The 25,044-nt window shown below is 39.9% G+C and overlaps 1 protein-coding gene across 2 annotated transcripts in view; it reads right to left on the minus strand.

Moving 5' to 3' along the window:
• Acf (ATP-dependent chromatin assembly factor large subunit) overlaps positions 1 to 25,044 on the minus strand; it is a 711,969-nt gene that overhangs the window by 221,664 nt on the left and 465,261 nt on the right. For both annotated transcript variants that reach the window (XR_011017808.1, XM_068226116.1), the window contains exon 17: positions 3,146 to 3,304. Coding sequence is in view for 1 of the 2 variants with exons in the window: in XM_068226116.1 (XP_068082217.1) it covers positions 3,146 to 3,304 (159 nt within the window). In the remaining variant the exon portion in view is untranslated. The remainder of the gene's footprint in view (positions 1 to 3,145; positions 3,305 to 25,044) is intronic.

Raw genomic sequence — 25,044 nt, forward strand, 5'->3', positions numbered from 1 at the left:
CTTTGTTGAACACAGGGTTTTCTTCTTAGGAAAGCAATGGCTATGCCTACGGCACAGTATTAGCCACTGCCAGTCAGATACAAAGTGTCACAAGAGCAAACCATCTGCAAGAGAAGCAAGGGGACTTTCAATCCACCACCCTTAATCCTTTAAGGAGCAATAAGGTCCACAACAACTGAAAGAACGATCGAGACGTCCCCTCTTCTGACCCACACAACAGCAGGCAGCCCTCTTTTCCCTAATTTTAATCATCATAAGACAACGAAGAAAAACTGACAGACAACTGACCACATCAACATCCCATGGAACCACAAATTTTTATCTCAAAAAACAAACGTTAAAATAAAAGAAGGTGAAATTAATTCAGTGAAGTTTCCATTGGTTGCACACACGTTGGACATTAGACTGAACATTCCACACCATCCCAACATCATTATAAGTAACACTGGAATGAACTAATATATAATGAAGTTTTGAAGTGCAACGATCATGTCAAGGATTTTTTTATAAAGTGTATAGTAATCTGTAACCACAACTTTTCAGACAGAGCAATTCATGTCAGCCAGATGTTTTAATGTGTAATATATGCAACAATTTATTAGACAGAACAATTCATGCCAGCTGGATGTTTCTACAAGATATATAGCTAGTAGAAATGTTTTAGACACAGCAATTCATGTTAGCCCAACTATTTTAAGCATTTTATCATGAACAAAGCCTAGGATTCTACCAATTTTGATCTTAGATATTAGGAAGAGCAACTGAAGATGCAAAAAATTTTTTAAAAAATAAAATAATGTCCCGCTTATGACATATTAACAATGTAACAATATTTATGTAAATTAATATAAAAACATAATGTATTGAAAAGGTGGACCCTCAAGAAACATTCTTTCAGAAAGGTAAAGCAACTTGTAAAAAAATAAGCTGAGATTCTTTTTCAAAACAGAGCCTCCCAATATTCAGCCAGTTAAATGGTTCACCCATTACGGTTCTTTCTCTGATTGTCACAGCAAATTCCAGTGGTTCAGTTGATAAGAAATCATCTCTTTTGCACTTAGTTCAAACTTAGGAGATTAGCACAATTTCTATCCAGGCTCGTGGTCTAAACACAAACTGGTGTTTTTTCCTAGCTATCTCTACAATACCAAAATCCAATTAATTTGGAAGGTATGAGTGAGAACTTTTTTTTTTTCTTTTTGCTAGATAGGTCTTAAGGTGACAAGGGGATAGGAAAGGGCTAGAAGTGGGAAGGAAGCGGCCGTGGTCTCAATTAAGGCACAGTCTCAGCATTTGCGTGGTGTGAAAATGGGAAACCACGGAAAACCATCTTCATGATTGCTGACAGTGGGGTTCGAATCCACTATCTCCTGAATACTGGATAATGGCTGCACTTAAGCGACTGCAGCTATCAAGCTCGGTTGAGCGACTACTAACCATAAACTTGTGATCAATGGTTGTAGCTGCTATGTCAGGATCTTGTGTCCACTTCAATAGTGATAAAGCCATTTTAATGTTTCTATTTTGGCCAGTGCACGAGTCTGAATAAAGAACTATGGTTTAACAAGCTTAAGTGTGGGTTTTTAATGTTTTACTAAACAAGAAGGAATGTCTTGGGAACCCCTTCCCCCTCCTGTTTTATCCCATATGTGAATACATGACTTGCCAGAATTAAAAGAATAAATACCAAAATTGCAGACAACCAATTCCTTTTATAAACAGCCACAGAAGTACAGTAGTTCACTCTGGTATTCGTAGTGCGTTTTGCTAATCAAATATGGGAAAATGATTATTAGTGTTTGAATTTTGGTTTTCTTCTGTTGTGCGGAAGTTACCCACTTAATACATCAGAGTCCATACTTGAAATTTAAGTAACCGACCTTGAGGACGTGTACTACTTGTGCTCTGAAGACAAATGACATTGTACTCAGTGAAAAAGCAACCTCTACCTCTTGCGGACAGTAAAACAGCTAGAGCTTTGTTGATTGCAAAATAGAAAGAGGGTATCCTGAACAAACCAGTGCACTGATTACCTCAATTTATTTACAAAATGGACTTTATCCACTTGCACTTGGAACATGCCATATAATTTTTACAATTTGCTTTACTTTACGTCAATACAGATAGGTCTTAAGGCAACGATGGGATAGAGAAGGCCTAGGAGTGGGGAGGAATCAACCGTGGTCTTAATTAAGGTACAGCCCCAGCATTTGTCTGGGGTGAAAATGGGAAACCACAGAACACCATCTTCACGGCTGCCATTAGTGGGGTTTGAATCTATCTCCTGAATGCAAACTGATAGTTATGTGATCCAAACTGTGCAACTATTTGCTTGGTAATATATATTTCAAACCCCATAACTACACCTGCATAGCATACAAGCTGCATAACAATATAAACTTTTCCAATCTTTTCCAAAATGAATACCATATGTAGACAGAAAACATTTATGACACTTTTGAACTTAGTCCAGTATGTGGGAAGCCAGGCTCTGCCTGTAATAAGCCAGGGCAAAGGGCAAGGGATAGAGGTAAAACACCTCTTCGAAGAGGATTCTCCATTCCCATACCCCCCATGCTCAGCCTGTTGGAGAGGAGAATCGATGATGATGACAACAATGACCACGAAGATTGTAATTAAATCAGACTTAGTCATAAGAACAGCGTGCTGGCATTCTGCAAGCCAACAGGTGACATGAGGCTGTATGTAACAAGTGTTTTTCCTCATTCCAACCCCCCGAGAGGACCAGAAGTAATATGACAGAAATTCTGGAAAGAAAAAATATTAAAGAACTAAAGTGAAGTTACCAAAAGTGCTAATTTGTTTTGACATAAATTCAAACCCATTCAGTCCTAAAGATTGTATCTCAGAAAACAAGAGAAGGATCACTAAGCAGGGAAATGTTAAGTACTGAGGTAAAGGGAGGGGGTGCTGGTGGTTGTGTCAGGAGTTACAAAAAATATCAAAGTATTATTATTGACAGAAGTAATCTTACCACATACAAATAGACTGCGCATAAATCAGTTTAAGTCTGAAGAACAGTACTCTGGATTAGAGACACTTTACAAAGTCAGATGGCATCCAGAATATTTGTATTATCACCTGTACAATATTTGTTATTAATAACCTGCACAAAAATACCTACCGAAAGTGTGCTTCAAGTTCTTCTTTGGAATACATTGCTCTACTTGTAAGATGGCACACGCATATGCGGTTATTATACCAGGATCCGATGGACTGAGATGAGCAAAATGAAATGGGGATTTGATCGCCCTATGAATTTCTTGGTCAGGAGAATCAATATCTGAAAGACATTTCAAAACATTACTTAAGGCAAAAATTCATAAATTACAAGGAGATAATGAATTAAATTAAACATTAAAATTTAAAATTTGTAACTCCACTAACATATCAACACTTACACTGATTAAGCGACCTGGCCATTAAAGATCAATTTAAAGCAGCACTGTTACATGGATCTTAACAGATGTCTATTTTATACCTGTGCAAGCAACATCACTCAAGCTATAGCAAGCAGCTGCATTGACACTTGCCCTGGCCAGTAAAGTGTGTGCTGCATCTGGAGCTATTCGCCATCACAGAACAGTAATAGAAAGCCATTTCTGGTGACAATAAGACCTGTATTAACCAATGCCAGTTACTTTCACTGTTATCTTAGATTTCCAAAACTCTGAAAATGTTATTTTTCTCGGATAATGCTCACTTTTGTATTTATCTTAGAATATATTATCTTGGTTTACCAAAACTAAATTTTCATTTCAATCTGAATTAGGACCTTAAATATTTCATACTGATGCATGGAAAACAAATGACAATGTGCTGCCACCATTACTGAAATGTAACAAGTTTTAAGTTACATTCAGTGTTCACAAATAATTTATCATAAGTAATGCCCACTATCGACCAGAAACGAAGAAAGAAACCTAATATGACGTTCCACGAGAAGGGATTGTTATTTAATATGGTGGAAGAAAGCATTAAAATTATAGCATACACACAGGGGCTGCCTGGCGGAGGTGGTAAAGGCGTGCTCGGTTCGCCCGGAAGGACGTGGGTTCGAATCCCCACCAGGAAGTCGTAAAATTTGAGAAACAAGATTTCTACTTCCGGAGGTGCACATAGCCGTGATGTTCACTCAACCTACACCAAAAATGAGTACCAGGTTAATTCCTGGGGGCAAACGCGTCCAGGCATAGAGCTAACCACTCAACCCCATCAAGTGCCGAAGTTACAGAGAGTGAAAGCCTTTACCTTCCACCCCTCCAAGGGCCTTTCATGGACTGTACGGAGATGACTTTGCTTTGCTTTTGATAGCATACACGTTGTATATTTCACAAAAAAAAGCAATATTCCTCAGTCTTAATTAAAAAATCATACCTAATTGTGTACCGTGCAAGATATAAGCCATAATCAAGAATTCCAGGTTATGTTCATTCATAGATAGTTTTAGACATCCAAAATTGTGTTTCGAAATCAGCAGCATCGTAGTCCTCAAAATATGTAGCACATTCTTTTTATCAACCTAGGATGTTTTATTGCATAATCCTGATTATAATCCTCACCACTGTAATTTTTTTCTTTCAGTTAAATATTCCAGTCTGCTATGGTCTGCCATCTTGAAAGGCTATTATCTTAAATTTCCTATCTTACCATCCAACATTTCTCCAGGTATATTTCAAACTGAGATAACCATTATCCATGATAATATTGCTGGTGGATACAAATTCAAGTTATTTCAGCTTTCCTCTCTTTAAACCAAGATAAAAGCACTTACAGGCATTGGTGAATATGGGCCTAAGAGACTCAAAACTTAACTGGCATTAAACGGAAGGTGCCCATAGTAATGTCGCCCAGCTCTGAAATACATTTAAAATCCCCCAAATTTCCAGTCAACAAATTTCAGCTTGTGATATGTTCGATATCACTTGTTGAATGTTCTACAGTTCTTCTAATGTGCTAGGGTTGTAGGCATACATTTTCCTTTCAACATTCCCCACTAATAACAATTACAGGGACTTCAATAGCAGGGTCTAGCAAGCTACTTGCCCACATGACCCTTGGAAACATCTTTTAATACTACCAGACTGATTAGGCAGTGTGTGCTGTTGCATTACTTTGCACGAAGTGATCATTACATCTTTCTTCATCTGTCAGTTCTTGAAAGAATGATCTCAGAACAAGGCTTATGTGTAAGTCAGCATTTATATTTTGATATAATCTATAATCCTGCAAGAACATATCGGATACCATACAACACAAAGCGGTCGGACACGAACAGTTACAAAACTCAATCCTCACACCACTGCCAGGCTCCCTTAAATTTTGATGGTGGTTGTTTAAAGGGGCCTAACATCAAGGTCATTGCCCCCCCCCTAAATTTTAGACAGGAATCGGTACAGTTTCGCTTTCGACAATTTAGTTACTTTCTGGGCAGAAGAAAGGGGTTTCTTTCCAAAAGAGCTATTTCTTCAAAATTTCATCTGTTAATGCTGTTCATATCTCGTTTTTCCTCTTGTTAATAATGGACTCAGATGTATGAAAGTTCAATACATTATATACCATATTCGTACGTGGACTGAGGTTGCAGATAACTGTGTTACAGCAGTTGCATGTGGCGAGGTCTCCACATTACTAGCATCGATCCTATTTTACACAATCTTAAAATAACGAACATCTTCATCCTCCTCCTCCTCCTCTCTCTTTCCCTTATCCAGGTCTTGGCATTTATGGCATTTCTCCACCTTCCTCCGTCCTTCCACCATTCCTCTTCCATCAATTTGTCCTAGTCCAGGTTTCTTCTTCTTGCACTCCTCTTTATTGAATCGATCCACCTTGATCCAGGACTACCTCTCACTCTCTTCCCCTCAAAATTCATCTGCATTATCTGTTTCGGTATTCTTTCCTCCTCCATCCTCTTCATATGTCCAAACAATTTAGTTTACTCCTTTCAATTCTCTCATTTAGGTTTTCCATTCTGACCTCCTTTCTCACATCTTTGTTTCTCAATCTGTCTTTACTTGCCATTTTCATCATACTTCTTAGGTATTTCAGCTCACTAGCTTGAATTATATTCTTCTCCCTACTTGCCTCTGTCATACGAGTCAATATGGGTGTATAATACATTTTGTACATTATCAGTTTAAACTTCCTTGGTCCTCCCCTACACCAGACAAGGTTTCTTACATTCTTGTAGAATGTATTGCCATGTTGCACCCTCTTGCCAATCTCCATGTCCAGCCTTATATTCAGCATTAATTCACTCCCTAGGTATTCGAAACTGTCAACAATTTCAAGACTTTGACCACTAATTTTCACAATGCCTTTCCCTTGTCCTTTTCCTCTTGATATCATCATGGTCTTACTTTTCTCAGCGCTGATTTTCATACCATATGTTTGAATTTTCTCGTTCAGCGCATCTAGTTATTCTTGAACTTCTTTGTGGTTCGTTCCCCAGGCCACAATATTATCTGCAAATATTAATAACTTCATCTCCGTATTCCTATTTACTTCCTCTGTCTATTTTGAAATCTCATCCATAACCATCAGAAACAGATAACTCCCGTCTTAGTCCAGTTTCATTTCTAAATCATTCCATCTTTCTAACCGGAGTCTGTATGCTGCTGACGCAGTTGTTGTACACTGCTTGCACCATTTCTATAGTTTGTGTACCTATCTCTTTTTGACCATGGTTTACCAAACCTTCTCTATGGGAACAATATTTTATGCCTTTGTTACATCAATGAATGGCATGACCTGATGCTTTCCAAATTCCCAATTCTTTGCCATTAATTGCCTCAGGCTGAAGATTGCATCCACTGTAGATCTTCCACTTCTAAAGCCATACCAATCCTCTTGCAACTCTCCTTCTTCCTTTCTTCCCATTCTCTTCTCTAATATCCTTTCCAGTATTTTTGCCACTTATGATAAGAGTGTAATTCTTCTATAGTTATCACCCTCATTTGTCCCCCTCTTTTTAAGAGTGGTTATCATTCCCTTCCCAGAGATCTTCTGGAACACATTTCTGCTTCCATACATAATTGAACAATTTGTACACCCATGATAGTCCAGCAAGGCCAGCCAGCAGCCTTTATAATTTCCACACTAATTTCACCCATTACTGGTGCCTTCCCCATTTTCATTTTACAGACTGCTAATGCAATCGTGGTTATATCGACATCTCCTGTTGAGTCATCACACTTTATTATTACAGTCTCCTCTGCACAATTTCTCACATTCAACAGTTTATATAAATACTCCTTCCATTTTCTCTTATTTCATCTAGTTGTGTGATCAAATCTCCACCTTCCTCTTTCATCAGCTTTGTAGAAACTCTTTCTTTATTATTACTTCGTATTATTCCATACAGCATTCTTTTACCAGCTCCATCCGTTTCCACCTTTTGTGTGCATTCCTCCCAATTCTTCTTCTTTTTCTTTCATTACCAATTTCTTACATTTCCTTTTATTATTATCAAAATAATTACTTTTGTTTTCTTCTTTTTTATCTCTAACCCATTCTTGCCAGGCTTTCTTCGTTTCTTTCACTGCTTCTCTCACTTCCACCATGGTATCTGCTATTCTTTCAATCATCGATGTTCTATGACAGGCACTCCCCCCCCCCCCCCACTTACAAATGCCCTCCTGAAGTTGGACCATTTGTCTTCCACATTTTCTACTGCAATAACTGGAATTTGTTGTTTCAATCTCTCTAGAAATTCTTCCTGTACATTCTTCTTTCAATTACCTCACTTTTATTTTACTATCTCTTATTACCATAACTGCCAACTTTCAAAAAGAGAAATCCGGAAGATCCTGAAACGGAAATTTTTTAATAACACGCACATGTATAACACTCTTGAGACATAATGTAAAAGGACGGCAGGGCAAGTCAAATACAGCAGAACCTCGATGCATCGTTCCCGGAACTGTCGTTTTCCCGTATTCATCATTGAATTTATTCGGTCCCAAAAATGTTCCATATAAACCAATGTTAAATTTTCCCGCATCTATCCTTTCTCGAACTATCGTTTTGTCACATCGATCATCGAAAACTTGTCTTCGGTCACAATTTTCCCACATTGATCATCGTACATAAGAAAAATATATGCAAAAGTTTTTTTGAATTTAGAGGGACTGCTCAATACTCTTAGCATATAACAGCGGCAACGTGTTACGCGAGAATGTACGAGCGATTCGGAGTTGCTAGTCTTTTAGGCCGGAGTGCTGTGCGCACGAGCATCCTGGTGCCAACGCTTCTCCTCGACCCACTAACCGACCACTAGAAGTAGCAGTTGAGGTAGAACAGGTGACAGAAGCACGGTGATTATCAATACATTTACCGGTCGAATTTCACACACTGCATCTCGTATTACCAGCTACTATCGAAAGTAAAAAATTCCGATTTGACCGCAGAAAGCGAAACCAAGCGCAGATATTCAAAATTCATACAATAATGTTGTTCACCCGTACAACCGTAAAACACACTCAGAATCCGTACATTTTACGGAAAAAGCGGAATACTTGGCAGGTATGTATTACCCTTAATTTTTCCAACTTCCCCATTTTCATTTTTGCTATGACAATTCTATGATCTCCACTGAATGCTTCCCCTAAAGCAGTTACATCTATCAACTATCTGCCATTAGTCCTTTCCACCAGTAAGTATCATTTACTGATTTTATTCTTCTGTCACCCCAGAGATATCTTGTAATATTCTTGCTGTTTTCCTTACAAAACCACGTGTTGAACAATTTCATTACATTCCTCAAAAAACGAAACTATTTCCTCTCTGCCTTCATTCCTTTTCCCCTATCCATATGATCCGAATATTTCTTCCTTTCCTAGTCTTTCACTTTCCACCTGTGTATTTAAGTCTCGCATTATAAACACTTCCACATCATTTATCCCCTTTTCTATTATCTCCAGGGATTCCTCAATATCCACCTTTTTTGCCCTGTCGGTAGTGCATACACTAGTGTAAGTCTTTCACTTCGTTCCTCATTCTCAGCCTAATTTCCATTATCCTGTTGCTGATCTACTCTACCATATCCACATTCTCCTCCAGCTGTTTTGCAATGATCACACCCACTCCATTTTTTTCTTTTTTTTTTTTTTCTTTCTTCTTGGCCACTACTCCTATGCAGTGCATATCCTTTCCTCATTCTCTTCTTTACTTTCTCCTTCCACTTCACTTTGCTCATTCCCATAATTTCTGTACACTCCTTCCCCATAAAATCCACCACTTCTTCTGCCTTTCCTGTCAGGGTCATAAGTTTGATTATGATTATGCCCACTTACATGATGTTTGATACTAGTTGCCCATTTTTCACAGTTCCGCCAATACTCAAGGAACTGAGTGTCACGTGGAGGGTATGTCCTAACCATTTCCAAGGCAAGTTCAGAAGTACCATATCATATATAGGTTTTTTCTATGGTGGGGTCACCATTCTAAGAGGAACTTTATACCTACTGCCAGGTGTAACTACAGGCCGCTCCTCAGGAGTACAGACGCCATTTGCAACCGCTTCAATGAAGTACAGATGTTGACAGAAGAAATTTCTTCAGTTTTATCTGCTGTTGGGACTAGGGTCTTCTTTTGTTATCTACACTATTTAACACGTTCTCCTTTCTGGCAAATTGATGTGCTATTTCCTACACAAAGTCTACACCTGGCCTCCAAAGGGAGGACTCCTCCGCCTGTAGCCGTTGGGCTTCCGTTTGGGTGTTAAGTTTGGTAATAGCCACTTGACCCTTAATGTATCCACAAAGATGCATACAAAATGTTGTCAGTTGTGTACACTATTTTATTTACAAGTTATTTACACACACTAATGCACATCCATCTTGAAAAAACATTGACTGCTACAGTAGCATGTCACAACCAACTACCAACATAACAAATTCACATACTTAACTTCAAACACTCAGTTAACACAACTTCCTCACAAGTCTCATTAAAACAACTCAACTCTTACCATCAAGACTGCCTCTTAATATACGTTACATGGCCAGGTTTCTAGAATAATATGACAACATATCTTCTCGTAAATTCGAGAGTCTCCAGTAGCCAAGTTACAATGTAAGGAAGTTCCTGTAATTCTCTAGAGTCAAAGATGCCTTTGTTCTGGATAATAGTGTGCTGCACAATATTGCAATGGATTATATACATCTCATATACAGGTAATAATTATATACTATTAATTATGTGTTCTTACATTAAATAAACTCATATTTACATATATATACAGCAGATGTTTCATGAAATAACCTCACAAATAATACAATCGTAATTTATGCCAAATAAAGTCCGGACATAACGACGTAAATAAGAATAACACCAAGACTAATAGATGTAAACAACTTCATAGCCACACCTCATAATAATAATAATAATAATAATAATAATAATAATAATAATAATAATAATAATAATTATCCATGGGTCGAAGAATATTGTTTCCAAGTTATATTAGTCTATTACACTTGCATCAGTATCCCCCATATAACTTGAAATAATTTCAACAGTCTATCCCACTCATCGACTTTGCCTTGGTCGTAGATTATATCTTCTCTCTTCCTCGACATCACTGGATGTGTTCTCTTCATCGGATCGTGCCGTGTCGGGGGTCAGTGTTGCCTCGCTGCCAGCCTCTTCCTCAATGATAGTCGATGCGTTCTCCTCATGACTAGATTGTTATTGTGTCATTACTAGCCTCTCCTCTAGGTGGACCGACGGCAGTACCAGGCTTACTCTGTGAGCGCAGCAGTTGGGTGACTCGCCGCATCTCCGATGCGTGGACCTTGACAGGAGAGTTGGTCTTTAGTAAGTAGACCCCAGGGCCCAGCTGCTTATCCACCTCGGCAGGATCAACCCACTTAGGTGCGAGATCTGCGTGAAACCTGTAATATATTTAGTTAAGTGTTCATTTTATTTAATGTAACCTTGCGAGTACGCACAGCTATGATATTGTATTTCCAGCGCTGTATACGTCATAGTCATGTGGTTATAATAAAGCACCGCATTGGCTACTCCCCTCCAGCCCACCCCTGCCGCAGCCTTCCCTCTACCTCCCGTGAGTCTTGCATTAGCAGTCGTGCATACGCTGTCATGCACAGCAGCATAAGCAGTCTAGTATTGTCAGTCGTAAGTCGTGCACCTCAGTCCGTTCCTTAGCCGATGTGGCATTTTAAATTAAGTGTGTCTCTACTGATTGCCTACCCCAAGGTGTTCCAGATGTAAAAATTGGCGACGAGGTAAATGATAACAGTCATCACGTTCCCGCGCTTCCTCATGGCGACAGAACATTCTGGTATGTTCCACACTACATGACTCAACATACTGCACTCCGTTCTCTTGAACATTCTTCTCACGATGTAATATTGGGTATGTCTTTCACTCCATGCCTTTGAACGACAGTTTTTTCGCTGCCTTTTCGACTTTATTATTATTATTATTATTATTTATTTTCCTTAAATTGTACATGTACAATTTAGGGGTGGTAGATGGAGAAAGGGCAAGCCCCACATACACGGAAGTGCCTCCATCTCCACATGTGTACATAAACTCTACTGAATATTTACATACAAACTTATGTAGACAATTTTAAATTTACATATTTACACTACAAACACTGTACCCTTAGAATAATAATTATCTTGATTTATCCTGAAATTATTAGAGTAAGAACACCCAGCCATTTTTACTCTCACTCAGACCCCTGTGTACACACTCATTCACAACCACTCACACACGCGCACGCATACACATTCGCCCACATACACCTGTACTTGCACCCATCCTTCTTGCAATTCTAATTTATACAAGTTATATACATCACATATAGGTTTATATTTACATATACATTTTCTTTACTTCGCGGAGGAAGTGAGGAAGAGGAAGTAGCTTTACCTCAGATGGTATAAGGTTCCACGTACGAGCAGCCCTTGAGTAAAACCCATTTAAATATGAGGTTGTTCTAGCGAAGGGAGGGACAAGAGTAACTCCTTGGCCTCTTTTAACAGAGCGGTAATTGAGCTGCAGGCGGTGGAAAGGGAAGAGGTGTGTGTTATCTGTCAGGGATTTCCTAAGGAAGGCTACATCTATTTGTGTACATAACGAGTTCACTGGTGGCAATGACCTGGCTGTGTTTAAGGGGATGTGTTTGTTAATTAAACGTTCTGCTCGTCGCTGGATACCTTCTAGTTTCCTCATATTTTCCGTTGTAGTTGGATGCCAGGAAGGAAGGCCATATAATAGTATGGGCCGCACAAGGGAAATATAAGCCGTTCGTAGGGCTTTACTTCTTCCTCCCGAGAGACATCTACGGACGAAACCTAGCGCCCGGTATGCCTTACACCTCACTTCCTCCACGTGTTTATTCCATTTCAGATTGTCCGTAATGTGAATACCGAGCAGTCTGATGGAGTTAGAAGTCGGCAGTTGGATTCCACATAGAGTAGGTTGGTTCTGGAGTGGTTGTTTAGCTCTGCTTAGTCTTATATATTTACACTTCTTAATATTTATATACAATCTATTTACCTCACACCACAGAGCTATACTATCCAGATCCGATTGGAATTGTACAATATCACCACTGTTTTTCATGGCTCTGTAAATGACTGTGTCATCGGCATACTGCGCCATGGTCGAATTTACACAATCCGGTAAGTCGAGAGCATAAATCGTGTACAGGAGGGGCCCTATCACACTGCCCTGAATTACTCCAGAAGTAATTGTGGTTTGGTCTGATTTGGCTCCTCCGTACACAACACATTGCGTTCGACCCACCAAAAATGACCTCAACCATGACAGCAGTTTACCCTGAATGCCGTAGTTGCTAAGTTTTAACAGAAGTCTTTGATGTGACACCTGGTCAAAAGCTTTGCTCCAGTCCAGAGTCACACAGTCTATTTGTGAGACATCAGTCTGCTCCAAAGAGAACTGCCAGTCATCAATGACTTTTGTTAGAAGTGTTGTGCAGGATTTTCCCGGAATGAAGCCGTGCTGGTTTGAGTTCAGCAGGTTTCTCTCCTTGAGAAAATCCAACATACATTTAGCAACTAGACGTTCCATACATTTACAGACCCCTGATGTTATAGAAACTGGGCGGTAATCATCTACGTTTTCCTTATCTCCATCTTTGAAAACTGGCACTACGTTGGCTTCTTTCCACTCCAAAGGTACAGACCCGGTATTAATGGAATAGTTGAAGAGAGCGCAAAGCGAGGGCGCCAAGGCGACTGCACAATTCTTGAGAATTCTTGCTGGCACTCGGTCCGGCCCGGTCGCGGCATGAGGTCTTGTTTTCAGAAGGCTCTCCTTTACTTCATTCGTTGAGAAATACAGGTTGGTTAGAGGGAAGAGAGGGGTAGATGTTGACCTTGAATATAGCATGATCTCTTCCTCAGTAGGGACGGAGAAGTTACTTTTAAATTTCCTGTTGAAGGTGTCTGCAATTTCTTGTGGTGTGGAGACTGCCGTACCGTTATGTTTAAATACAGATGGAGCTCTGTTGCAACCTTTACTTCTGAGAAGAGCCCAGAGTTCCTTGGAGTTGGTGTTGAGACTGTGGATGTAAGAATCGTAGGAATCTCTGATAGATTGTTTAGCCTTGTTCCTAGCCAGCCTGTATTTCTCCCACTCATAATCGGTTGGATTTCTTTTCCATTTCTGGTACAGGCGGTCCCTTCTTCGAATTTCTCGCACTATCTCCTTGGTAATCCATGGAGATTTCCGTCTGCTGGTTATATTCACTGTTGGTGTGGTTTTTTCTACGCATTGAAAGAAAATTTTCTTCCAGTCGTTCCATATCTTGTTTATGTCAGTACTGCCAGTGAAATCTGAGGTGAGAACGGGGAGGCGGTTGGATAGTAAAGTGGATAGATCGTTCCAGTTTGTCCGGGAAAAATTATAAACTTTAGCTCACTCCTATCACGCCATGTCCCTAATTGGTAATATTGGACCATTTGACAGTTCGGAAGAAACTTGGTCAACCTACGTGGAACGCTTTGAACTTTACGTCCAGTGCAATGACATTCCAGATGCTAAAAACGTTAGCACATTTCTGATGGTGGTCAGTGTTCAAACCTACAATTTGTTGAAAGATTTAATCACACCTGATAAACCTTCTCAAAAATCCTTTGAAACCATAGTTCAAATTATCCAGGACCATCTCCATCCTAAACCTTCCTTTATTGTGGAAAGATATAAATTCAGCAGACGAGATCAATTGGAACATGAGACTGTATCCGAATATATTGTTCAACTTAAGCAATTATCCAAGTATTGCGAGTTCGAGGACAAGCTTCCTGATTATCTCCGGGACAGATTAGTCAGTGGTGTCCGTAATGAATCTATCAAGAAACGACTACTGTCAGAGGAGAATCTCACATTCCAGAAGGCGGAACAGCTGGCGTTATCATTGGAAGCGACCGACAAGGATGCAGTATCCTTGGCCTACCACCCCACACCCCGACTGCAGCAGTTTTCAACACGACATTCTCCGAGCTCCAATGTACCTTATGTGTCATCGCGTGTTGTGAAAGTGCCTCAGTGTTTTTGTTGTGGTTATAAAGGTGGTCATACTACTGCCAAGTGCCGTTATCGGGAATATGTTTGTAATTTTTGTCGGAAGAAGGGTCACTTAGAGAGGGTGTGCAAGTCAAAACATAAGAGCAAGTCTCAATTTCACGTAAAACCAAATATGTCTACAAACAATTCTTCATTTTCTAAGGGTAGTAAGAATCTGCAGGGAAACAAACTTAAACCTAACCAGCATTATATAGACTTACATGAACCTATTGTTAGTCACGAAAAATTGTGTGATTAGGTGTATGATATTTCTAACATTTTTCAGTGTGATGAAAATGATCAAATCAATCAACCTCAGTTAGGTAACATAAAAAAGTTGAGCCTATTAGAGTAAATTTGATTGTTGAAGGAAAGCCAGTTAATTTTGAAGTAGACTCTGGTGCTTGTGTATCTGGTGTTTCTCAAAATTTTTACAAGGCTAACTTAAGTCATGTACAATTGATTCCCACAGCCTTAGTTTTAAATTCTTACACCCACGAGAAAATCAAGCCTGTAGGGAAGTTAGAAGTAAATGTTCAATATCAGTCCCTGGAAAAGAGTTTAGAATTGTATGTTATTAGTAATGGATCTAATCCTCTTATGGGGCGTGATTGGATTAAAGAGCTCCAAGTTGTTATAAGCATTCCCAGCAGTGTAAATAATGTAAACTTATCGAATGTAAAAACCAATGCAGAGTCTAAATTAGTACAAGACTTATTTAAGGAATTTCCAGAGGTATTTACTAGTAAATTAGGCTGTTTTAAAGGAGATCCAGTAAAATTAAACCTCAAGCCAGATGCATTACCTAAGTACCACAAACCTAGGTCAATACCTTATTCTTTAAGAGAAAAGGTTGAACAAGAATTGCAAAGTTTAGTGGATGAGGAAATTCTTTCCCCAGTATCCTCAAGTGAATGGGCCACTCCGATTGTGCCGGTATTAAAAAAGAATGGTAAAATCCGTATTTGCGGAGATTTTAAGGTCACTTTAAACCCCTTTCTAGAAGTAGATAGACACCCACTGCCTAGAATTGAAGACATCTTTGTTGTCTTACAAAAAGGGGATAAGTTTTCTAAAATGGATCTGTCATCAGCTTACATGCAGTTGTTGTTAGCGGAAGAAAGTAAAAAACTATGTACTATAAGTACACATAAAGGATTATTTGCTTACAACCATCTTTGTTATGGAATCTCGTCAGCACCGGGTATTTTTCAAAGAGTTATTGAACAAATACTACACGGTATACCTGGTGTGGCCTCATTTCTTGATGATATTATTGTGACAGGAGCAAATACAGCAGAACATTTGTCAAGGTTACGGGAAGTGTGTGAACGCCTAAGTAGTCATGGTTTGACTGTTGGTAAAGATAAGTGCAAGTTTTTCTGTGGCAGTCTAGAATATTTCGGCTATGTCATAAGTAAAGATGGTTTAGCTACGGCCAGTGATAAGGTCAAAGCAGTTGTTGAAGCTCCAGTTCCTAAAGATGTTACACAGCTTAAAGGATTTCTCGGTCTTGTGAACTACTATGCTAAATTTATTCCTAATGTAGCTACTATTCTTACACCTTTATACCAGCTACTTAGAAAAGATACAGATTTTCACTGGAATTCAGCTTGTCAAAAATCTTTTGAATTAGTCAAAGAAAAATTAGTTTCAGCTCAGGTATTAGCACATTACAACCCTAACTTACCACTCAAGTTGTCATGTGACGCATCACCTTATGGAGTTGCAAGTGTTTTAAGTATAATAGAAAAAGATGGTACTGAGAGACCACTTTCTTTTGCAAGTAGAGTCTTAAACTCAGCTGAAAGAAACTACTCCCAAATTGATAAAGAAGCCTTGAGCATTGTGTATGGTGTAAAGAAGTTTAATCAGTATTTATGGGGAAGACATTTTACTCTGTGTACAGATCATAAACCGCTTCTAACAATTTTTGGTCCTAAAAAAGGTTTACCAGCCTTTGCAGCAGGTAGATTACAACGCTATGCATTGTTTCTATCAGGTTATGACTATGACATTCAGTATGTCAAATCTCAATGCCATGGCAATGCAGATGGCTTATCTAGGCTACCTGTATCAGCCAATCAGATCGAGGACGTTGATGTTAGTGTGGAGTAAATAGGTAGTTATTTACAATGCATAATGGAATCTGATGTTCCCATTAACTTTAATGATATACATATTGAAACTCAAAAAGATCAGGAGTTAAACAAAATCCTTGGTTATGTGTTGTATGGATGGCCTAATACACCAGATCCAACTTTAAGCCACTTTGTTAAAAGGCAAGCTGAACTAACTGTAGAACAAGGAATTTTGATGTGGGGCTACAGAGTTGTAATTCCAAGGTCCTTGAGAAAGTCCTTGTTAAATGAATTACACAGTGGACACCTTGGAGTAGTTAAAATGAAATCATTAGCTAGATCGTACTTATGGTGGCCTTCAATTGATCAGGACATCGAAGCCATAGCTAGTAGTTGCTCAGCGTGTCTTGCCCAGAGGGACAGTCCTACTAGAAGTTCACTCCATGTATGGGAATTTCCACCCAATGTATGGCAAAGACTTCATGTAGATTTCTTAGGTCCTTTTAAAGGCAAACTGTATTTGATTGTGATGGACGCTCATAGCAAATGGTTGAAAATTGAAACTGTTAACTCAACTTCAGCTAAGCAAGTTATTGAGAAATTACGTTTGTAGATTTGGTCTTCCTGAACTCATTGTCAGTGATAATGGCCCTCCCTTTTCTTCTGATGAATTTTCTAGATTTTTGAAAGAAAATGGGATAAGGCAAACCTTGATAGCACCAAATCATCCAGCTTCTAATGGACAGGCTGAGAACGCAGTTAAAATTGTGAAAAAACGCTTAAAATGTGCAATTTTTGAACATGAAGATGTAAATTTAGCTTTAAGTAGATTTTTAATAGCTTATCGTAACGCTGTACATAACACTACTAATGAAACTCCTGCTAAACTTATGTTTAATCGTCCTTTGAAAACTAGATTGGATTTAATCAGACCTAATTTGCAGAAAACTGTAGTAAATAAACAGGACAAACGAATAACTAATGCAAGAGGTAGTCACACTAGGCAATTAACTATAGGACAACCTGTGTTAGCTAAAGACTACATGCATAGACTAGGCCCAGTTACATATTTGATTCAACTCGAGTCTGGATTGACTTGGAAAAGACATATAGACCAGCTAGTAGGATTACAGTCCGGCCCTGTTGTTGTTAGCTCTGAGCGAGGAACGTCACAGTTAGTTGACCTACCCTCACGATCCGCTCCTCTGCTTTCACCAGCCTCTGAGTGTCAACAAAGTTCCCCTTCACAACCTGTCTCATCACCGCGTCAAAGCCCAGTAGCAGCTAGCAGACGATCTCTGCAACCCGCACAGCTAACTGTTACGTCACCTGCCGCAACGAGACGTTATCCACTTCGAGATAGGAAACCTATTGTAAGATTCAATCCAGAGTAGAGTGACCTACTCATTCTTTTGTATTTTTGTATAATACTGTATAGCAAGGTATATGTTAATTTGAGTTTTCAATTGTAATTGTATGTTCCATTATATAATCACTTTTTGTATGTGGCTTATATGGGTGTGTTTTGTGTCCTCCAGTCAAGTGTATGGCATTACCTATGTTTTGTTGTTATTGAAAAACTTAAGGAGGAAGGAATGTAATATATTTCGTTAAGTGTTCATTTTATTTAATGTAACCTTGCGAGTATGCACAGCTATGATATTGTATTTCCAGCGCTGTATACGTCATAGTCATGTGGTTATAAAAAAAGCACCGCATTGGCTACTCCCCTCCAGCCCACCCCTGCCGCAGCCTTCCCTCTACCTCCCGTGAGTCTTGCATTAGCAGTCATGCATACGCTGTCATGCACAGCAGCATAAGCAGTCTAGTATTGTCAGTCGTAAGTCGTGCACCTCAGTCCGTTCCTTAGCCGATGCGGCATTTTAAATTAAGTGTGTCTCTACTGATTGCCTACCCCAAGGTGTTCCAGATGTCCAATATTATTACTGACTGGGCGGTTACATCACAGTACTTGTTAGCCTGGTAGGAAGATCTGTCCCTTCCACATCCTGAGCCTTGGCCTGGGTAAGGGATCTCTTCTCGGCCAAAGATTGCTTTTCCTTGATGTCCTGCTGCTGCTTATGCTGCCACCCTGCTAGGGAAACCAGCTACATCATTTTGACCAAAAGTGGGTGGTGGACGAATCTCCCAATCCCTGGAGCCGTATAACTGTCGACCAACGAACAGCTCCGCTGGGGAATAGCCAGTGACATGGTTGACACGTCGTCGCAGGGCAAATGGGGACTGTGGTATCTGACGGTCCCACAGTCGATGTCCTTTTCCTATTAGGTGGACCCGTAGCATCCATTTTAGCTCCCGGTTCTGTCTTTCCGTTGGATTGGCTCTTGGGTTGTAAACAGGGGTGGTCCAGTGTTCCACACCCCATTCAGCCATCATTTGCTGCCACTTCCTTGACGTGAACTGACTCCCGTTGTCTGACAGAATGAATTGTGGATAACCATAGCGGCTCTTCACCCCATCAGAATTAAACCTAGCAAGGAACTCCCTCTTGAAGTCCGTCGGGTTTAAGTCCTTCAAGTTATTCCACCAAGTAGCAGCTTGCCCCTTTAACTGCAGTGTGATGAGCTGAACGATGATATCCTCTGGTAGATTATTAATATTTTTTTGCTAGTGGCTTTATGTTGCACTGACACAGACAGGTCTTATGTCGGCGATCAGATAAGAAAGGGCTAGGAATGGGGAGGAAGCGGCCATGGCCTTAATAAAGGTACAGCCCTAACATTTGCCTGGTGTGAAAATGAGAAACCACGGAAAACCATCTTTACAGCTGCCGATAGTGGGATTCGAACCCACTATATCCCAGATGCAAGCTCACAGCTGTGCGCCCCTAACCGCACGGTCCGGTAGATTAGTCGTTCCTAGTAGACTGACTGATCCCTTGATGAAGCAAGTCTGATTCTCTTCCAGTCGTCCCTGGAATTCCGGAAGGCTCTCCATGATCACCTTGGGGTCGAGGTGTCCTGTATTGCTGGTTAGGTTTGAGGGGGGTTGAGGTGTGGCGATAGGTCCTGTCTGAGTTAATCTATCTTCTACCGTGTGAAGGATGCTCTTCCTCATACAATGCACATCTCCCTTGATGGTCGAAATATGGTTTTCTAACCTTCCTTCAACAGCAGAAATATGGCTCCCAATATCTCTTGCGACGGTAGAAATCTCCCCTCAATCTGTTGTTTTATGCCGGACACCTGGGTTTCCACCTCCTCCTTGAGGTTCAAGATGTCCCCTTCCAGCTGGCTTCTTCTTCTCCTCCTTTTCTTAATCGGGCCTCTAAATATTACTTCATAATTAGCGTCGACCTCCAAGATGTTTTGCTACCATGTTTTTCCTTCATTCCCACCTAGATATACCTGCTCCCTTCACAAAGCTGCAGATTGTTCGTATTGGGTCTTCTTGGAATCAATCTCTCTCTCTCTTCACCTGGTAGTCCTAGAGTGGAGAGTCTGATTCTACCCAGCGCCTCACATTCGAAAAGTATGTGTTCAGCTGATTCCTCTTCCAGCTGGCTTACTCTACTATCGATCTGCTCAAACTGCCCCAGTATTGACCTGATGTCCGATATCGGCTGTGTTAACCGACTGGTGACGTCGCGAATTTGGGATGAAATTTTATCATTTAGGGTTGAGATATTTCATTCTAGGCACTGTTCTACTTTGTACACCTGCATGCAAACTTGTGATATTTGTCCAGTTAAAACTGAATTAGACTGAGAAATTTTGTCTGAAATTTTGTAATTCTATTTCGTTAAGGTGGAATTAACTCGTTGAATCAACGTCTGAGATTTAGTCGAGTGCCCGCATCATGTTCATTAAGTTAGAACACATTCATCGGCCTCGATAAAAAACTTTTCGAGATCTTCGCCATTTACGACGAGATATTCTCGTAACAGTGCCTTCAGTAATTTATTCTTGCCAATCGTTGGAAGATTTCTCTTTGCGAGTTCATCTTTGAGTTGTTGTACAGACACATTTTCTAGTACCACTTGCGTTTTGTTCTAATTCGCACTACACTCGTATTACCACAAGTATTTTTAATGTGAGGAAATCCACCTTTCCAATACATACAAAACTATTGCACTTAAGTTATACTACAACATTTTTATTATTATTATTATGAAGGTACCAGTTTCAACATGTTTTCAATGCCATCATCAGCCTTTCGTAAAACCAAGCAAGAGAATAAATTCACATACAGGAACAATATGCACACACTAGGTGAAAATGTTTGTATAACGACACACATTTAAAATAGCTTATATAAAATATATGAGGATTGTTATGCATTGGCAGCGTGATAGTCTTATATTGTCATGAGGTACTTTCTGTAAAATTGGGTTTTGGTATGATAAAAATTGATGAACATGTTGGAATCTTGATAAATGTCTTATTCATAGTGAAATGTGGCACTGAGGAATAATCTGAGCGCTGTTAGTGGCATAGTCTTTCTTATCTTGAGATTGTACTATGCACGTCGAGAGGTGGTTTTCAGTGCACATGTGGGTCCTAGGATGATATGTAGGACCAAGGTTCCTCAGTTCAAGCGGAAGTGAAACCTAGACAAAAAGTGATTGGATTTTAATATGGTGTTCTATAAAGGGCAAGTCATATGAAGCAAAGGAGAGAGTTATAGTGTGAGACTCACGTTGCCGCAGCATGCCAAGAAGCTTGCTCTATGGAGAGGAGTTGACAACTGGAGCTGGTTATAGAAAAGGAAAGGGGAGTAAGGGAAGGGAGTGGCTTGGAGGGGAACTGACTATGGGGGGAGGTGTTGGGGGTGGGTGTGGAGGGCAAATTGGTGGGGACTTATGGCAAGGGTGTTATGTACTGTGTGGAAGATCAAACACTTTCTCGAAAACTTAATACATTTAAGAACTGTAATAAGAAAGTCGTAAAGAACCTTGGGTTTCTCAGAAATTTCATTTAGGTTTAAATTGGAGTTGAAAAACTAATGGAGGTGTACGAAGCAATTTTCGGTGACATCTAGGAGAGGGCCTTTCCCTAAAATCCTGAGAATCTACAAGTTTTGGTCTTTTCTTCTTCTTCTTCTTCTTCTTCTTCTTCGTTTTGCCTCGTGACTGAGGCGTCGTGACTATCATAATATTCAGCCCTCTAGCCGATGAACCACACTCCGCCATTCTTCCCTATCTAAAGCTTTCAATGTGGTTGCTCTGAGAGAACACTGTAGGGGGCCGTTCACCATGTCAATCCATCGCGTTGGTACTCGTCCTCGTTGTCTGGTTCCCTGGACTTTGCCCTCAACAAGCAGCTTTTGAAGACTACCATCTCGGCGCTTTATATGTCGAAAGTAGCGTACAATCCGCTGAGAGACCTTACACGATAAGACAAATTTTTATCTGAAGTTGGTTCAGGATTGATGTGTTTGTGGGATGAGCTGTCCAAGGAATCCTTAACATTTTCCTCCAGCACCACATTTCAAAGCTTTGTATCCATTCACGATCACATTTGAGGATGGTCCACGTCTCTGCGCCATACAAGAAGACTGAGAAGACTAGAGAATAATAATAATAATAATAATAATAATAATAATAATAATAATAATAATAATAATAATAATAATGTTATTTGCTTTACGTCCCACTAACTACTCTTTTACGGTTTTTGGAGACGCCGAGGTGCCGGAATTTAGTCCCGCAGGAGTTCTTTTACGTGCCAGTAAATCTACCGACACGAGGCTGACGTATTTGAGCACCTTCAAATACCACCGGACTGAGCCAGGATCGAACCTGCCAAGTTGGGGTCAGAAGGCCAGCGCCTTAACCGTCTGAGCCAATCGGCCCGGCAACTAGAGATTCAACAAGCTTCTTTTTTGTCTTAATGGTGATGTTATCTTTCCAGATCTTCCGCAGACGGACCATTGCTACCTTTGCTATTTCAATTCTTCGCTTTATTTCATCTTTGGAACTACCAGAATTGGATAGTAAGGAGCCTAGATATACATACTAATGTACAATTATTTCACACCCTCCGATCTGTTTGATATGTGGACTCTTGTTGTTCTTACGATCAACAATCATGACTTTGGTTTTCTGTCGATTTAGGCTTAATCCAATTTCTAGGCTTACTTCCTCTACTCTCTTGATCAGCTCTGTCAACTGCTCTTCAGATGATTCTATCAAGGTGGTGTCATCAGCAAATCTCAAGTTGTTGATCTTGCATCCCCCAATGGAAAACCCTTTGGCCCAGCCATCTAATGCAGTTCTTATTGCATATTCACTATAGATATTGAAAAGTATCGGTGACAGGATACATCCCTGGCGAACTCCAGCCCTTGTACAAAACTGCTGAGACTGTTTGTTTTGAATCTTCACAGTGGCTGTATTTTTCTTATACAAGGACTTGATGAGATCAATCAAATGGAGTGGCAAACCCACGTCATCCAAAATTTTCCAAAGATGGTTCCATTTGACAGTATCAAAGGCCTTTTGGTAGTCAACAAAGCACAGGTATATCGGAACATTGAATTCTCTAGCCTTTTCCACGATTTGTCTTAGGCTTAAGATCTGTTCTCGGGTGCCTTTTCCTTTCATGAATCCAGTCTGGACTTCAGGAATTTGATACTCTAGAAATGCCCAGAGTCTCTTGTGCAGGATATGAAGCATAACTTTACTGGCATGTGAAATCAAAGCAATTAAGCAGTAATTTCCACATTTTTTCCTCGATCCTTTCTTGTGGATTGGGACAAATAGACTGTACCCATTCCTCGGGCCATCTTCTAGAATTCCATAGTGCTGGGCAGATTTTCAACATCATTTCAATTCAAGCATCGTCTGTAGCTTTCAAGACTTCTGCACTTATTCCATCAGGTCCACACGCTTTTCCAGTTCTCAGCATTTTCAAAGCCATTGCTACTTCATGTCGGAGGATGTCAGGTTCAGGATCTGACTGCTTGTCTATCTTTACTTGGTCTTGTGCATTACATTGTTCACTGTACAGATCCTGGCAGTACAATCTCCATATTTTGGACTACAGTGGTAAAATTATGTTTCAAGTCATGCATATGTTGGCCCACTGCCGAAAACCTAATTGTACTTAATAGCATTGACGTGTTCCAGGTACCTTATTTTGAAGTTTCTTCCGGTCTGCCCTATGTACGAGGAATTGCAGTTATTGCAACTAAACCGGTATACCCCTGACCTCAATAGGTATTATTTTTGTTTATTGTGTTGGAGTTATGTATTATTTCCACGTTCCTATTATTGGTACGAAAAGATATTTTGATATTATGTTTCAAATGTTGGTGATACTGTGAACGTTTTCGTTGAAAGTGAAGGTGAAATATGTAATAGGGTTGGGTTTTCTTTTTCTAACGTATTTAGTTGATGCTTGCATTTATTAATTATTCTTTCTATGAAAGTCATTATATCCATTAAATTTGGCAATGGAATGGATTGTGTCTAATTCTTTCTCTAAATTTGTCTTTGACATTGGTATTTTGAATGCGTGGTTGACCATGCTATTATACACTGACTGAGCAAATGTCATGGGATAGCGGAGCACTGATGCGCAGGTGTGTTGTCTGCGCACCACACGCCCCCTGTGCCAGCGGCAGTTGTATAGGAGACCTTTCGTGTGTAAAAAATTTTCCACAACTTTTTGAGAGTTGCAAACATGGGTGTACATATTCCTAATGCGTCTAAACAACATGCTAAGAAATCAGAGATAATTCATGTTTTGTTAATTTATTGTCGATTTTGACCGGCCTATTATGCCGTGTCAAGAAAATAAGGAGAAATTCTTTACGTTTCGCAGGGAACTGTGCTCTGCATCATCAGAAGAATCATGTCTATAATATTCACATATCCTTTCATACCAATGATAGGAATGTGGAAATCTCCAACACAATAAACAAAAATAATACCTTCTTGAGGTTTAGTTGCAATAACTGCAAATCCTCATACATAGGACAGAATGGAAGAAACTACAAAATTAAGTACATGGAACACGTCAATACCGTTAAATACAATAAGTTTTCGGCAGTGGGCCAACACATGCATCACGTGAAACATAATTTTACCACTATAGACCAAGACAGAGATTCTCAGGATTTTAGGGAAAGGCCCTCTCCTAGATGTCACCGAAAATTGCTTAATACACCTCGATCAGTTTTTCAACCCCAGTATAAACCTAAACAAAATTTCTGAGAAACCCAAGGTTCTTTACGACTTTTTAATTATGGTTCTCAAAGGTATTAAGTTTTTGAGAAAGCATTTGATCTTCCACACATTACATAACATCCTCCCTTGCCATACGTCCCCACCACACCCACCACCAACACCTCCCCCATAGGCGTAGGCGGTTCCCATCCAAGCCCCTCCCTTACCTTACTCCCCTCTCCT

This window comes from Anabrus simplex, chromosome 2 (genome assembly GCF_040414725.1).
Source record: "Anabrus simplex isolate iqAnaSimp1 chromosome 2, ASM4041472v1, whole genome shotgun sequence".
NCBI classification, from domain to species: Eukaryota; Metazoa; Arthropoda; class Insecta; order Orthoptera; family Tettigoniidae; genus Anabrus; species Anabrus simplex.